Here is a 17,257-nt window from a genome sequence, read left to right on the forward strand (position 1 = left end):
TTGTACAATATAGACATAACAGTTACAATAAGGTAGGTTTACTATTTTCAAGGAATTATTTCGTTACTTTTTAGTGTACTGTTTTTTTTTAAGAATATTTTGTTTGGAAGTCGGTTTTATTTTTTTTCTTGCAATAAGTGAAGAAAGGAAGAAATAATTCGTTGCTTAGCGGGCTAACTTAACGCGAATGAGGATATAATTTGTATCAATGTCTCACGTCATTTTAAATTGCTATCTTGAGAGCGAAATTAGGAAGGTCTTTATTTTGTCAAATTGAATTTAACAACATGACAATACGTATGTATGACTTAATACAATTGTCACTGCAGTCGAAGGTCACTATAAGAATACAAAAAGTAACGACTGTGTTGAATAAAACATGCTATATTTCGTAGCGACGTAGCACACCTGATAGACGGTGCATGCTACGATTGTAGATAAGCCTCGTAGACCCTTTTGAAAGTGCAAACGTAACCGGTTTAGTGGAAGTTAATCTTTGAAATAGTTATCAGATTACAGGAAAGATTTTAGTTAAAGAATTCTATTCTTTTCAATGTCGAATCTGGTATAAATTCGTACGAATGTAACGAGGGAACATTAGTGGGTTTAACACGATCTGCGAACACGAATTTGAAAAAAATTACATGTTATTTGTTAGTTGTTAGAGTACTTTGTGCCCGATACTTGTACTGAAAAAATGCAATTCAAATGTCAATGACGTAACGTATATGTCTCTACTATTTATATCCTATTTTTAAGCAAAAACTATTGTAGTAAATAATATCAGGTGTAAGATATGTCATCGAAATTAAATCTTACATTTAATTATTTATTCATTCGATAGATCTCGGGAAAGAAAATGTCCAGTTCCCGAGGGATACGTAGCTTTTTGTTATTTACATAGTTCGTATGTTTTCTAATACCACGCATACGAAGTCGCGGGCAACAGCTAGTAGTGATATAATGTTTATTCCAAATTACATAATGTATGTTATTATCGTTTTCACTCTATATTTAAAAACGAAGTTTTCATATTGATAACAAATAGTCAATTGACATGAACAGTGTAATTACAAATAAACAAACATGTAAGCCCCTGGGGTTGTCAACATAGTTTTTTTACTATGTTTTAATGAAACATTCACAATCAAAGCGATACAATCATGGATAACAAAATAATAACCAGAACAGAATAATTTGTTAATAAAATGGTAGTGTTTGTATGAATAGCATGGTATGGGCATGTTATTAGGAGGGATGAATCGCATGTTACAAGGAGGACGTTACTTATGAGTGTGGGAGGGTGTACCCTAGGTAAGGCGAGGTAGAGGTTAGGACGCTATTTACTTAAACTGTTCAGTTCAACTGCAGTTATTTTTTTCTTATACACGCTCATACTATTAGAACTACGTACATAACCAGCTTTAATCCCTAAGAGGTTAAGTTGGAAAAATTAACAGGTAAATAAAGAATATCACCACAGGCCGTGTATTCTGGTTAATGCAAAACCACATCAGTGAACGAGATAGAATTATTTGCGCCCAAATTTATTTAGACTTTACAACGTGATTTGTAGTTGTGGAATAATTCCCGAAATAGTTATAACAAATGGTTTATAGTTAAGATTTGTGTGTAAGAATAGTAGAATAATAGAATTTGCTTTTTGCCCGCGACATCGGCGCAGAATTTCAAAAGACAGTAAGTAGTCTATGAGTTCTTCTAGACTCTGTCCTACTCGTACATCAGTGTTAAATTTCATTGAAATCTGTTAAGCTTTGTAGATACGTAGTAACAAACACCCATCCATCCAAAATTTCGATATTTTAATATTAATAGTGAAGTATTATAGTGTTTTTCGTATACACACAAAAATTAAAAACCTTCAACTTTTGTTCGTATAAAATATTAATTTTTCATTTTCAGCATAGAACAATGTATTACATTAGTATCGAAATTCGGTAAGCGTCCTTTGTCTAGTTAAAAAGAATCTCTAAGTCCGTTGTATTGTTTACTATAGTAACTTTGTTTTGTGTTTCTTGTTCTTGGTCGGTTATTTTATAAAGGTTGCTTTTCAAACATTTCTATAAAAAAAATATAATTACATTTTTTGTGAACTTGAGAGGCTTCTAATCCTATTAAAGGATGTATAAATAGAGATTCTGGAATATAATTAATTGTTGAATCTAGAAATAATTATATGAACGGAAGAAGTGTACGTAAATTGTATGTGGCCACTCACGAATAATTTTACCTAAAACAAATTGTAAATTAGATTACCGTTACCCTCCGCTTCTGCAGAGGTGCAGCCCTTCGCCTGCGTCTCCGCATCTGCATCCGCTTCCGTTAAAATGACCTACGTTACAACCCTAGTTATGAGAATTAGTTAGTAGATATATCATCACCCCGACTCTTTTTCGCCTCCCGTAGGGTCCGACCAAAAGGCTTTCGTCCTTCAGTCGTCGCTCCCTTCTTGATCATATCAGCTATTACGTAATCCATCTAAACAAATATATGCAGTGGAAACCCATCAGATTGTGCAGTACCTTGCCATCTGCTTCATCTTATTCAATTGATTTGTCAGTTAAATTTATTACATGTTTGGTTTACATATTAACACAAAGGGAATGATGAAGTGACGTTAACTCGCGCACTTGCTTCGTCCATTGACCGCGATACATAATAAATTCATTGTTTAGAATGTTTGAATCCTCCTTTGAGTATGGAGGTACGGACTAGGCAAAGAGGGAGGCTCTTTGCCTTGTATTCAATAATTTGCGAAATTTCTTTATATTCGAGGACTTTATAAAACTCTTACATACGTCTCAAAAAAAATTACGTCTTTATAAAACCAAATTGATTTCATATTTACACATAATTTACCAGTCCTGTCTCAACAAAGTCAACGTTTAGAATACTTGAATCTAAATCTCTTGTGTTGCTTCATATTTCTTAGAATTTCAAATCAAAGACATGTCAGTTATCTAATAAATGTTAATATAAACATTGATGTTGAGACGTGTTGCACAATATATTTCTCCGGCCACTGTTTACTTAGTTGCAGTTTGGATGAAATGTTTTCTATCATAGATTATCATTAAATATTTAAAATCGCGTAAAGAAAAGGATAGTATATGCAAAGTTAAGTAAAAGTTGCACAATACAATGAGCGCTAATTACAATTAAACCTTATTTAACCTGTTGTATATCCTTCCTCTTAAATATAATTAAAACTTGAGTCGTTTCATCAAAAAGTTTCCATTGATTACGTTTTATCTCGTTTGTTGTACTCGACAGGCGATTAGGAAGGCATTAAATTAATTGACATTAGGTATTACAAAGCTATACCACCTACGGCAAACAATAACTAATTTCCCAATGGGATAGTTGATGACGTGAGTACAGAGAAATACTTGACTAGAGCCGCTGTCGGCGGTCGCCATTTAATTTGATATAATTGAATCCAACAGTCGTATTGACGACAGCGCCTCAAGGTACTTACACACGATGACAAAATTATGTAGCAGAGCAGTAGATATTACTGTACTGCCTTCTACGCAATGTGACATTCGATTAGCCACACTGACAATCGAAAGTCAAAAATATAGGATGGCACAATAACTTTCAATAAGCCTTATGTTTTTTATTCCTACATTTTGACGATTTTAATACCATTACAGGTTTTCGAATGCTATATTAAAAACTACCAACACATACAACTAAAAACTACCTAATTAATTAAATACCGGCTATATTGTCTGAGTGCTCTTTTTTGTTTCAGAGTTTGTTCAATATCAGTGCTGTTCTGTCTCACCGTCTTCGTGTGAAACCGGCATCAGTCCCGGGATGAGGCTAACAACAGGTCGATTAAACTAATTGAGACCCGGACTCGGTGCGCAGTTGCGACCGAAAATATTGATACTTGCCGCTGATATTTTATTGAAAAGTAATAACATCGATTGAACTTCTAACGTATTGGAGCAGTTGTTACTGAATTTTATAGTAGTGGTCGTTCGACTAACATTAAATAGGAAAATGAGAAACAGTTTGTAAGTTAAAAAAATACGTGTACATTAAAAGTTTTACGACATAAAAAACCTAGCAAGCGTGTACCGTGGATTTAAAGTTTTGCTGAAATGTTTGTAAAGTTTTCTTTTTTGTTGACTTGTTTGTCGTATGGTATTTATCACTCAATGATTTTGTGAGTTCATTCATTACATTGAGTAATATTTGATACCAGAAATTTTGTTTTGCATTTTTAAAACTTAATTCACATGACACTTTTGATGTGTTTTTGCTTTCGATTATCTCGTAGTAAGCAAATTATTTTATTAGTTAAATGAGTCATACACACAAGCTATGCTGCGTTCAGTACTAAATACGTTTTTAATAAAGGTGTTGTTGCAGAAATATTAATTTAAAACACATTGCCATCTCGCTCAATCTCAGACAAGACTGAAACATTTTACTAATATTATTAATGCGAAAGTTTGTATGGACGTTTGTTAGAACTTGTAGCCTAAACTGCTGAACAGATCTTGATGCATTTTGCATAGATGTAGAGGATAATCTGGGCGAACACATAGGCTACTTACCTTTGTTGGTTTTAATTCCACGCTGCCGGAGTATATCATCCCTCTTAATCTTAAAACAAAACAGAGAAAACATGTGTCGCGGCAGCGGAATTTCACTGTAAGTAGCATCGCGCTAATTAGAGGTTTTCATGTAGACCAAAGGAATTAACGTACCTAATGAGAAATGGGACAAGTGAAATCATTTCGAAATCTTACGAAGATATTTCACTAATTGAAATATTTAATAGCGAATAGCTATCATTTTTATGTTGATATGTTATTTTTTTTAATTACCCTATTATACGATTTACAGATTATTATACAGGTGTGGTCGATGTCGCCAGTATCAGGTAGTGTTTACCGTATTTGGTATGCTTCGTTTGCATATAGAATTAAGGCAGTAATTGAATAGTGCACTAGTTCAGTATCCGGTGTACAATTTCCAACTTAACAAGCCACAACTAATTGATATGTCTTGTTAATGATTCTGCGAGTTGTGAGCGTTACAAAGCGACTGCCAATTAGGGTTGTCAAACCAATACAATTTGATTGCATGAGCTGCCAACCCTATCACAGTATGCATATCATCTACATGCGTCACTGGTCAAGGCGTATTCGTTGCACTCATTGCATAATACCATCACAAGTATGGGCTTAGAAAAGAAGACTTATAGAGTGATATGATTAAACCAGTGAAGTCTGAAGTGAATGATAGATCGATTTGGAGAACGAAAATTTGGTGTCCAGATTCCTAATAGATTATGCTACTACAATACTTGTTCAAAAAACACTTTTAACAAAACAATAAATTGAGTTACACAATATACTAAGAGCACGTCCGGTTAATTCCGAGTCGATATTGCATGTTATGATAGTTCCGTCTGATGAAAAAACGCAATAATTGGTTATTTATTTATATAATTCTATACCTAATTATTGAAGTATATATGAAACAATAAATACTTCAACACAAACGTAAGATAATTGTACGATAGATTACGAATTTAAAATATCTTTTGTACTGAATTTGGGAAATAACAATCTATAAATAATATATAAATAGTTAGAATTAATTTACAAAATGTTTGTTTAATTAGTTTTGATTCAGTCGAAAATACTTTAAAGTCCATTTTCAATTTAATATTTGGTTGACGTTATAATCAGCGTTGTAACATTGTTGGCGACAGGCGGACCGTACCGCTGCAACAAAGTTTGTCTTGCAACAAAGCTATTCGAAGCCGAGGGTATAATGAATCTCATTCTGTGCTTTAGTTTAAGTCAAACGGTGTTTTGTTTCTAGTTTATTACTTTGATGAACTGTATAATTGACAGAATATATTCTCATACCTGAAGTTACGTCTCAGTGCATGTAATTGTACAAGATGCTTTTATTGATTTAACATAAGCATTCCTTAAATCTATATTTTTTTAGTATTAACAATGCTTGTTATAAGAAAACGTTCTATTCAATCATATTATCCACGAAAATTCATATTTATATTTCATCGTATCAAATGTTTTGATAGTTTTATTTTGTTGATTAAATTCACATTTCCTGTTTTACCTGTATAATCAATACATATATCGAGAAGTGTAAAAGCACATGAAACCGCAGTTATATATTGAGTTCTCTATGGAGCGCTATTGAGATTCCGCCTAAATTGCAATAATTGGCCAAATTCCACGTAACATGGTAATGCGTAATTATTATGATACTACTGGATATGCTAGCGATTTAGTTAACGTGGATTAAAAAAAACAAATTATCATCGCGTACACATGTGAGACTTTGTGATTCCCACAAAAAGAAACGTGATCACATTATTGTACCTACTTCAGCAATATGTATGTCCAACTGTGGATAGTTATAGTCGACGTTAACACAAAAACCGTTACCCCAACATGTTAATTGGATTTAAAAAAGAACTTATTATCGTTATTTTCCGAATAAAACAACCATATCAAAAGTATAAACTCTCATATTGACAAACAGCAAATAGTGTTTATACAAAGAATTGTTTACCATTTGTATCATATTTACTGCAAACATAAAATTCAGCTTTGACGCATGAACAGTTTGTATGTTTGGAATCGATGTACATATTTGCATTCGACGAAACGTTGGTTAACTTCAATTTTCAACAGAATACGTGAAAATCCGACTAAATCTTTTCTGAGTTTAAAATTATTTTACATTTATTATCATTAATCTATATTAAATTCAATATTTATCTCCGATGTGTCTCTGAACCATTGCAAAGAAATTTGTTGGCATTTTCTAAGGACATCAATAAAGGTTTTTGCCGTTAAGTTAAAATAATAAAATTACATATTTTCAGAATATGCAGATTATTTATACACTTGACGTTGAGTTTGGTATTGCAACTCAAGATGGAATCAGCTATCTTATAAAATATTTAAAGACAATATTCCGTTCAAAGTGTATTGTAGCTGTAGTTTTTATCTTGAAGATAAGAATGCAGTGGCTTTACGCTTTAACTGGGTGAATGAAAGAAGTTATTTCATAACGAAATAACTCCAGTATAGTGGTAGAGAAATACAGGGAAATAAACCCGATGCGTTGTGATATTTCCTTTGCTTGTAATGAAATACCGGCGTAATATTTATTGAAACGGTATGAGAAATAAAGAAGGCATTGTCGTAAAGGAATTAGAAAAGGATTAAGAAAAATGTGTTTTAACTAGAAAATTTATTTAGATAAAATATAAAACAATACGTTATAAAGATAGTTTTTACAAAGTCTCCTTCGATGCTTTTTCTATAGATGTCGAAGTTCCTAGAGGATAACGTAAACTTAGTAAAAAGTTATACTCCTAGCAAAGTCGCAATGGGGAACAGACGATTGTTCCTTGATCACCAATTCAAAATCAGGGTATACTATTATATTATATTATGGAGGTATTTATTAAAATATCTCGCAAAGTTAACTTAAAACATCGAATCGTAATGCTTTGGTTATGACGTATGTAAAATAAATGAGTCATGTAAAAGCTTATAGAATGCTTGAAGTGGAAAGGACGTACGTGATCCGTGCCGCGGCAAATGCAAAGGAGATTCTGGAAAATTAATTAAGAGCGTGCACATCATTGCAGTATGAAAACTGTAAAATGTTCAAAGAATACGTAACATGTAAAAATATACTTTATTTAGTGTAGTTTTAAAACTAATGAACCTTGAATTAAATTTAACACTAGACAAACCCGCAATTGGGTTTACGGACACTTTCATATTATTATGTATTAAAATAAATAAATAAAAAAAAATAAAAATAATGAAGTTTTAGTTTTTTAAATGTAATGTCATAAGTTTATGTCATACCTTACTAAATACTAATAATAATAATAATAATAAGTTTGTGTAATACCTAACGAAATTTATGTGCACAATTAAGACTTTAATAACCTACCTTTAAACGAAAATAGAAATCGATATCTTCAACAGTCATCAATGAATAGTTAGCTTTTTATAAGTAACTACTAAACTATTTTTATTTATTCAAATATTTCAACAATAACTAAAGTCTAAGTTCGGTAACTGAATTGATAGTTGCCTATAACAGGTACTTCAATAAAAGCGCTTACAACCTTTATCCTATGAACCGTCGAAAAGCCGAAGTTTTAAATTGCACGTTTCATGCAAATTGGATGTATCACGAAGCGGATTTTCCAGCCTGAAGCGCGGCTTAATTACAACAAAAACAAATGCCGGTGCACCTATATTGTTGTCAAGTTTCATATTGATTTTACTTTTTAATATTGAAGTTTTTTTACTACGTTTTTAGCGACATTTTTTTTGGTAGACTATGCCCTTTCCTGTAACGACTTTATTGATAACGAATACACAATCTCTCTCACAATAATTTGTTGTTTTACGACTGGCTGGCTATCTCTGACACTCCGTGGCGAGGATAAATAAAATGACACATCAATCATGTAAACCTTAAAATTTATATACGAAAAATACATGAACTTTATCTGTCATTCGGGTAATATAAAAGGCATAAAAGCTCACCTTGTTCTGCTGCAAGAAGCAATGCATGGCTTGGGTGACGTCAACGGCGTGCACCGAATTGTGGTAAGGGTTGGAGCTGCGGTAGCCATCCTCGATGAGGGTGAAGAGCCTCCACAGGGTGGCACCATCCAGTCGGTAGTGCGATATCAGCCCGTACTTCTCAAATAGGTGGACGCACAGCTCCGGAAGGCAACGCCCTGTGATAAGAGACACAAAGTTGCAACCGTTTAATAGCATTGGAGTAAAGTTTATATCAAGATTTTTAGGACCAATCGTAAGAAATTCGTTTCAAGACATAATTTTCGTAGGTTCTTTAAGTAAAAGTAATATAGGTAATTAATGTTATGTTATAGAAAATAAAAATAACAAAGTCAACAACCGTAAAAGCCGAAAATATTATACCAATCCTCTGTCGGAAAGAAATATTACGGTGAACCAAAACATAAAATATACATCGGGGAAAATAAATAACAATTTTCTGATCGATGGGAGGGATACTGCCCTTTTAGATTGTCGATGACAAAAAATTGGGAGTTCGGTCGAGAACCACCCTGAGGGAGGTTAACGGCGGGAGGGGGAGGCGGCTTTCGCACCTGAATATCCTCAACATTAAAGCCCTTTAGGACGCACCATTGAAGTTCATACATAATTAGACTGGCTGTTTCACCTTACGTCACTAGCACATAATTACTCATAAACCTATCAAAAACTCAACTTCTTTGATAATTACAAAACTAAATACACGCCACCGGTCATCTTTAAAAACGAAAACAAAGAGGATGAACGCGCTAACCCCGAATAACAGCTTGTTATTTTTTTAACTTACTTTTTTTTAATATTCATTCAATTATTTCAGGTATCATTGTAATGTAGAAGAATGTTACTTCCTTTAAGATTTATGCCGTAACACACACAAAAAAAAACATACAGCCGAATTGTGTACCTTCCTCTTTTGGGAAGTCGGTCAAAAATAGAAAAGACAGAGCAAGCAACCGACTGTCATATTTTCTATTTTATTTATCTGACATACACCTACTCTATAAGGCTATAATCAAACGATTTTTAGCCAATATAAGCGATTATACACAATGAAGAAAGCTAGTAATGTATTCAATTCCTTACAATTACATCCCATAAGAAATTTACATTTACGCTAGTATTTATAACATTCTCTTGTAAAAGATATCTTTGCTTAAATTCTATTGAGCTTAAGTAAAGGAACATTGAATTTGATTTCCAGCAACAAAGTGGGCAACAAAATAAGATCAATATTAATTTTCAGACAAAAGAGACCAAGCAAAACGTCCCTAATGACCCGTCTTTGGAGCATAGACTTTGTCTGAAAGTGCACAGAATAGGTACTTCAATACGCTTTTAAATTACATTTCCAAACGTTTTTTAAAGTGCATAGTAAAGTAAAAACGTTAAATATTAAAAGAACAGGTATACTAAAAAGAAATAAAACAATCGTAGCGTATTTCAGCTGAAATACATTAAATAAGAATATCGTCTGTTGTTTTATGTGATTAAAGATTGCAAGAGGTAAATAACATAAAATTAATTAAACTTTCCTTTTAATAACATCTTCAAAGCTACATAATCTTTATCTTTTTTTCTCGTACAAAGATATGTAATATACCTTTATGATCAATTTTAAATTAACACAAAGAATAACTCAATCGAGTATTCATTTGTCAATATCTAAAACCTACAGATTTTTTTTAAATATCAGTAGATTTTTGTTAATTTACTAACATTTCCGTTAACCATTCCAACTAAGCTCTAGAGCTACAAGCCTAGGCTTGTCCTAGAATATGGTTCACGACAGAAGTCGAAGATCGGTAGTCCGAACCTCAAACCATTATGCTATTGGCGCTTGAAATGTTTATTGGCGATTAAAACAAGTGTTTGTATTTCACTTAATGTCCTAAATGTTAATAAATCTTAAGTAGTTTCTCCCACTTTCATTAACCTTGTACTTGAGAGTAAAACTAACTAGTTTGGCATCTTTCAAGGAAAATATCAAGGTCCTTTACGAGAACTCAAGCTTCGCGGCAAATGAAGCTTTAAACAGATGGACATAAGAGTGTATGTCCATTGTGAGTGACATTTTTGATCCACTGTTTCCTTAAGGCTAAAAAAAAAACGTTCCAAATATATAAGCGGTTTAATTTCTGAAGCGAATTAAGTAATGCGATTGGTATAAAAGGAAAATGTAGCCCCGTCCGAACCCGTCATGGTTCAAAAAAGATTAATTTTACTATCAAATACAGAGATTTCTATTTCAATGTTTCTGTAAATTATATTTTTCACTTGAATGGTATCATAACAATTTTTTTTACGAAATAAATTATTTTTTTTATGTTGTTACTAAAAAAACTTTCTTTTAACACTTTTTATTTTTATTTAAATTACCGATGTTTCAATCTTGAATGAGATCGCAATGATTTCAATGCAATTTCTTAAGCTACTATTGGGTGTAAAGTTTAACTTAGTTTAGGATCAGTTTGCATTTACTAACATATCGAAACTACGATAGGCTGTCCGTTACTTCGCGTGAAACTAGTACGAGTATATAGGGAGCTAGCCTAAGTCCCACTCATTTCTCGTTCACTGATTGGTTTTGACCAGTGTATCTACCTCTACCGAAGGTTTGGCATTTGGCAGAAAGTGCGTGTTTGAGAATTTGCAAACAAATTAAATGAACACCTTCACGTGGCGAAGCTCTATTTCAACTTTAATTAAGGTTGGTTAGTGCTTAAATAACAAACTGCTTTAGTAATGCACCACATCAAAGGTACGAGATTAGACAGTCAAGTGAACTGAATATTGCATCCCTCACTATTACATTTCCATTTCGCTGTACAATTTATTAAATCAACATATTTGTGTGTAACTTGTAAAGTTATTAGACATTTTAATAAATATAGTTAATAAAAAATTATAAAATTTTTAACATCATATGATATATATCATTGTGTTAAATTATAAAATAAAATCCAATCATAACATTGAGATTTTTTTGTACTCTATAAATTAGGAAATATAATATCCAAATGAAATCTTCCTAATACCATAAATGCGAAAGTTTGGATGGATATTTGTTAAAGTCTGTACCCTAAATGGTTGGAAGGATCTCGATAATATTTGGAATAGATGTAGAGGATAGTCTGGAAGATCACATAGGCTACTTTTGTTTTTTCTAATTCCACGCGAACGGAGTTGCAAGCGAAAGCTAGTAATAAATGTTAGTGATAAAGTAGTGAAATAGAATTTTTAATAACGTAAAATAAATATGGACATAAAATGTTACATTAAAATATTCAAAGATCGAATTAGTGGAGTGTGTTTATTTTTTATCAAATAATGTGGTTAAATGAGGTAATAACATAAGAGCTGGCCAAATGGAGCGTAAGCGCGTTACGTTAAATTATTTTCAACGGACGCGATGTCACGCAGTGTTCAGCGTGATGCCGCCGAAAATGTAAATCCGTTCCATCAAAGGCATTGTGATGCAAAATCCCGACAAAATTCAATGCCTCGTCTAATGTTTGTGTTCTCAATATAGACAAAAAGCACTTTATTCTTACCATATTTGAGGAAACAGTTTATGTACACAATATAAAATTTAGCTTGGCTATTATTTGTTATAAAGAAATTCACAACTCAGTTGTAAATAATCTTTTATGTTAACAATTGTTTAGAACATAATTATCGATTAACGATAGATAGAAACCTATTCCATACCACAAACTAAAGGCGCATTCTCACCAGTGCCATTTGATTTGAATTAAAAGAAAAAAGTATTAAAAAATTAAATGAAATATGTAAAAAAAATTAAATAATTTAATGCCTTGTTAACACTTGCCCAGGACAGTTGGACAGTAGCACTCGAAAACTGGACTGGATTTCAACTGACATAATCTAAAAACATGCCTGGCGTAAGCTACTGTCTAACTGTAATCTACACTAATTTAATAAAGCGTTAACACACAATTCGTGGCGTAGAATGTCAACAATCACAGCACATTTATGAATAATTGTTTTCTTAATAAAAAGCCTTACACTTACGACACGCGTTCAGCTATATATTTTCACGCTATTAAAGTTATTAGTGGGAAAGGGACCATAAACTACAAACTGCCAACATGAAGGAAATAAGGTTGCCATGGTTGTCATTTGTGCATTTGAATATTGTCATTTGCAATTGAAAATTTCATAAATGTAAAAATAAAATAAAGTTCTTATAATTTCAAGCGGATGAAGCTGCACGGGAAAAGCTAGTTAGTTACACTCTTAAACATTAGCCGTTGTGTAGATGAAATAAAAATTTAATTAAATATGAATATGAGATTTGAATATCAAATTGTTACTCCAAACGGTCTTTGTAGTGTCTGATGCAGGCGTGTCGGCGCAGTGAGGTTGCCTAAGCTCCGAATAATTACAACGACCAGACTCAATTTAATGCAGACAAAAGACTAAATATAGTCCTAGTGCGCCTCAATCTAGTCCCTCATCTTGGCTTTACAATAGCCCTGATCTTATTGTAAACAAACTTTTGTTTAATCAGAATTTAGGTTCAGAATAAAAAAAATAATTACTTAAATCAAAGTGTGTACAAAATTAGTTTATAACGATTTCGTAAGTTACGACGAATAATCAACTGGAGATTAAATTCTATTGGAACTTCTAAATTTTAATTAATGATGACTTATATATGCGTGATAAAGGGTATTTGGTATTGTTATCGATATTTAGTTACAAAGCGGCATTATTCTAGTTATTAGTTACTCGTGATGGAAGTTTCTTGTTGGACTATACAGTGATTCCCAAAGTTGGACAATACTTATAATACACTTTTTCATTTGATTTTAATATTATGAGCTTCTTATACATCATCATCATTATCATCTCCTTATCCTACTCCCGTAGGGTCGGCGCTACAGGTTTTTGTCCTCCACATAAATCTATCTTACGTCATCTCAGTCATCACTCCCTTTTTGATCATGTCATGTCAGGTTTACCTCTACCGATGTACCCTTCCACACTCATAACTAACGTTCTCCTTGTAACATGCGATTCATCCCTCCTCATAACATGCCCATACCATGCTAACCTTTTACTCCTTACCTTCTCTACTACGGGGGCTACTCTCAAACTTCCCCTAATATACTCATTTCGTATCTTATCCATTCGTGTTACCCCACACATTCATCTTAACATTCGCATTTCTGTCACATGTAGTCTCCTTTCATCCGTTCCTTTTACTTTTATTTATGAGCTTCTTATACGGTAAAAATATATATAGTTTAACTAAAATTTTGTAAGTGGTCTACGAGAAAAACCTTTAGGAACCTTTGGTTTAGACAATAACATGACTATAATCAGTGTAAATATATAGACAGGGAACGGAGCCCATGTCTTTGTGACTACGTTTTAATGCCAAAGGTTGAGATAAAACTACACGCGCCTATTGTAATGTAATTTTTGTAGCACCAATATTCGGCATAAAATAATACAATACAGAAGATAAAAATAGTAATAGAAACTTAGAATAAGTTTAGACAAAAAGATATACAATCGAAACAGCATTTAATATTCCGATGTTATCTGACACGTGGCAACGTTAACCAAATCTTTGTCAAATAATCTTCGGCGTATGAACAGAAATGTAAAAAATAAAGATAAATTTTAAGACTAATTTATGGCTTTAAAAAATGTAGAAAAATAAATAAACCAAATTGTTAGTTTTTATTATTAAGTACAAATAATTTTTCTATTTCAATTGTTAAAATGGTAACGTATCGCTTTATCTTAATTTTGAAACATTATTAAATATAAAAACTATAAATTTTCATTTTCATTTAAAATGAATGTCTGTTTGTTTGCAAGAAATGTAATTGCATAGTAAACAAATATTACTAAAATCAATGCGTAAAAATTTACCTAAACAGGTAAAAGTTTACAAAATGAGGTGTACGAAAAAAAATCACAATCAAAAATGTGAATTGAATCCTGGGTATTTCATATAATTATAGTATAGCTTGAACGTTTTCAGTATAAGTAATTCGTTAATTGTACATTTTTTCAATTTATTAACGTGTTTCAGAGAGAAGGTATTAAGTAACTATAAGATAGAGAGACGTTGTAATCACGCCAAATCCAGACAATCTCTGCTTACCCCTTTACGAGTATTATACTTCAACATTAAAAATTATATTTAACCGTCTCCTAGACGTAACTAATCTAATAGGACCATCAGACGGATTTTACACATGTAAGTTTTATACAAAATCCGCTTAAAGGAAATACGGAAATATTATTTTGTTATCCTAATAGGGTATCGTTGAAACGCAAATAATATCTTCAATCTTTCTTTTGTACTTTTCTTTAGAGATTACACTGTTTGTCCTGCGTAGTCTAGACTGCCAGGGTTACACGTGTTTTAGAAGAAAATCCAGATTATCTCTTTGTATAGTGCTGTATTGTACCATTGTTAGATTTGAAAAGAATACTTCGCACTCTAAAGTGTCCTGAATATATTTCCTTTCAGAGATCTATAATACATCGCATAGAATAAACTGGTTACACGGTTCACCAAAACAATACTTGATCGTCTTTGGTCTCTGTTCCATAAATGTTTTGTAAACTTTACTTTACGAGTATTATAATAAAAGGGGGGCAAACGAGCGGCGAGCACCCCAACATGGTCAACGACGCCCATGGACGTCCGCAACACCAGAGGAACTACAGATGCGTTGCTGGCCTTTGAGGAAATTATAGGCTCGCTTCTTAATACCGCCGAAGACAGACCGACAGTTTATTAAATTCCACGTTTTAGTAACTATCAGGAAAACAGTAATTTATATGTCGGTTTAGTATAAATCGAATGGATTCCAGAATTGCAAATTCTGTGGTAAATTTATCAAAATAATTATTCTCGTCCCCTTAACAAAGCTACAATAGCGGTCCACCGCAGCACGAACACTGTAAGATAATTGAGTTTCCGACTAACCGTAACAAGACCAAGATTCTCAACAGTGTTTCCCACAGTGCTCCCCACTGTATTGAAATACTATGACAAGTAAACTATTCTTAGTTCAAAATGAAAGCCATATTCTTGTAACCATTTGACGTGAAAAATCCTTATTATTTTCCATCCCTAAATATCTAACATTCACATAATACAATATAACTTTACTGAAGTGAAAATAATAGATGAAAGTATTGAAGAAATCTGAAATATTTTTTTAAATACACAGATTAAGAAAAAGAATTTTAAGAAAGATTAAGGAAAAGAAAAACAGAGGGATCCCGAATTAGAATTAACTAGATATGAGAAAAAAATATTAAATGAGACATAAAAGTAGTAAATTGTCGAGCTTGTAACAATGTTGGCGATATTCTAGAGTATAAACACAGAATTGATTATAGAGGCGATCGATGCACAGCTGTTAAATGTAGTGGAGTGTGAAATATGAATTATTCAAGCTATAGAGTAGGGCGAGCGAACTTGTATGTAGTGCATCTCCTAATAGAATTCCCAACGGAGCATTGCATCTAAAATAACAAAGAGTACGAAGTAATTAAATTTTGTAATAAAATCAATAGACGAGGTTTACGTCACAAAGATGATGAACGTTATTATGACTTAAATATACAATACAATATTCATCATAGGTTTTAAACTGTTAAACTAATGTAAACTAGGGCTTGTTCCGTTAGGTTGTGCCAGTTAAGTAATACTTTACTTAATAATAAGTAAAAGATGGCCCGGGCAATAGAAAAGTATACGCACCCTGCCGGTTACGAAAACGGAAAAAAATTCTTGTTACCTTAAATTTAGTGAACAAAATAAGCCTAAACTAGATTACAGAGATGTTCCAAGTAGTTTATATTATTAACTTCAACTACTAATTCTTAATGCCAATTCTGATTCAAAGTAATTTAAATCTTGTAATTGAAGAATCTCAGTCAATCGGAAAACTAGTTAGTACTCAATTCAAAAGCAGTCACGGACTTTGCGGTACGACAGACGTTTGAAACTTCACCCGCGGACTGTACCTGGTTTAAAGTTTACACCCGGGACAGAATCGGTGCTTTGAAACCTTTGTACTGCATACATTCAGACATATTGTGTTTGTGTGTTATTTACTCATGGGCAATGGGTATTTGTGAGGTGGTAATGTAGGTAATGTAGCTTTTATACATAGTAAAGTATGTGTCAATTCAAGGTAGACAACGCATCTGTAGATGCAAATCTCTACGGATAGATGACTTCACTTTTATTGCTAATTTAACGCAATTGGGTTTACGGGCACTTTCATATTATTATGTATTAAAATAAATAAATAAATAAATAAATAAACTAATAAAAAAACTGGCCGCATGCTCATTTGATCATTTATGACTGTTGACTATTAATTGACGTAAAAGGTTTGCACCCCGTAGTTCTGTTTAGTCGGGATTAGCTCGTTTTAATAAACAAGCTATAGTTTTTGTAATAGCAAAAACCTTTAAATGCGACATAATTTAAGTGATAATAAAAATAGAAGTAACTACGATACTTAGGGCCTGTCCCACCGGTGGTAGATAGAGGCCCTGATAGTGTAAATATGACGTCACGTCAGATAAAATACAAAATTTCTGTCCCA

At 32.6% G+C, this 17,257-nt stretch overlaps 1 protein-coding gene across 1 annotated transcript in view; it reads right to left on the bottom strand.

The window, feature by feature from the left end:
- The window catches only part of LOC106101746 (cAMP-specific 3',5'-cyclic phosphodiesterase 7B-like), an 84,108-nt gene that overhangs the window by 26,016 nt on the left and 40,835 nt on the right, over window positions 1-17,257 (bottom strand). Inside the window, exon 5 of the mRNA XM_013281070.1 lies at window positions 8,604-8,800. Within this exon, the coding sequence (XP_013136524.1) occupies window positions 8,604-8,800 (197 nt within the window). The remainder of the gene's footprint in view (window positions 1-8,603; window positions 8,801-17,257) is intronic.

The sequence above is a fragment of the Papilio polytes genome, unplaced genomic scaffold (genome assembly GCF_000836215.1).
Source record: "Papilio polytes unplaced genomic scaffold, Ppol_1.0 DF823957.1, whole genome shotgun sequence".
Taxonomy (NCBI): Eukaryota; Metazoa; Arthropoda; class Insecta; order Lepidoptera; family Papilionidae; genus Papilio; species Papilio polytes.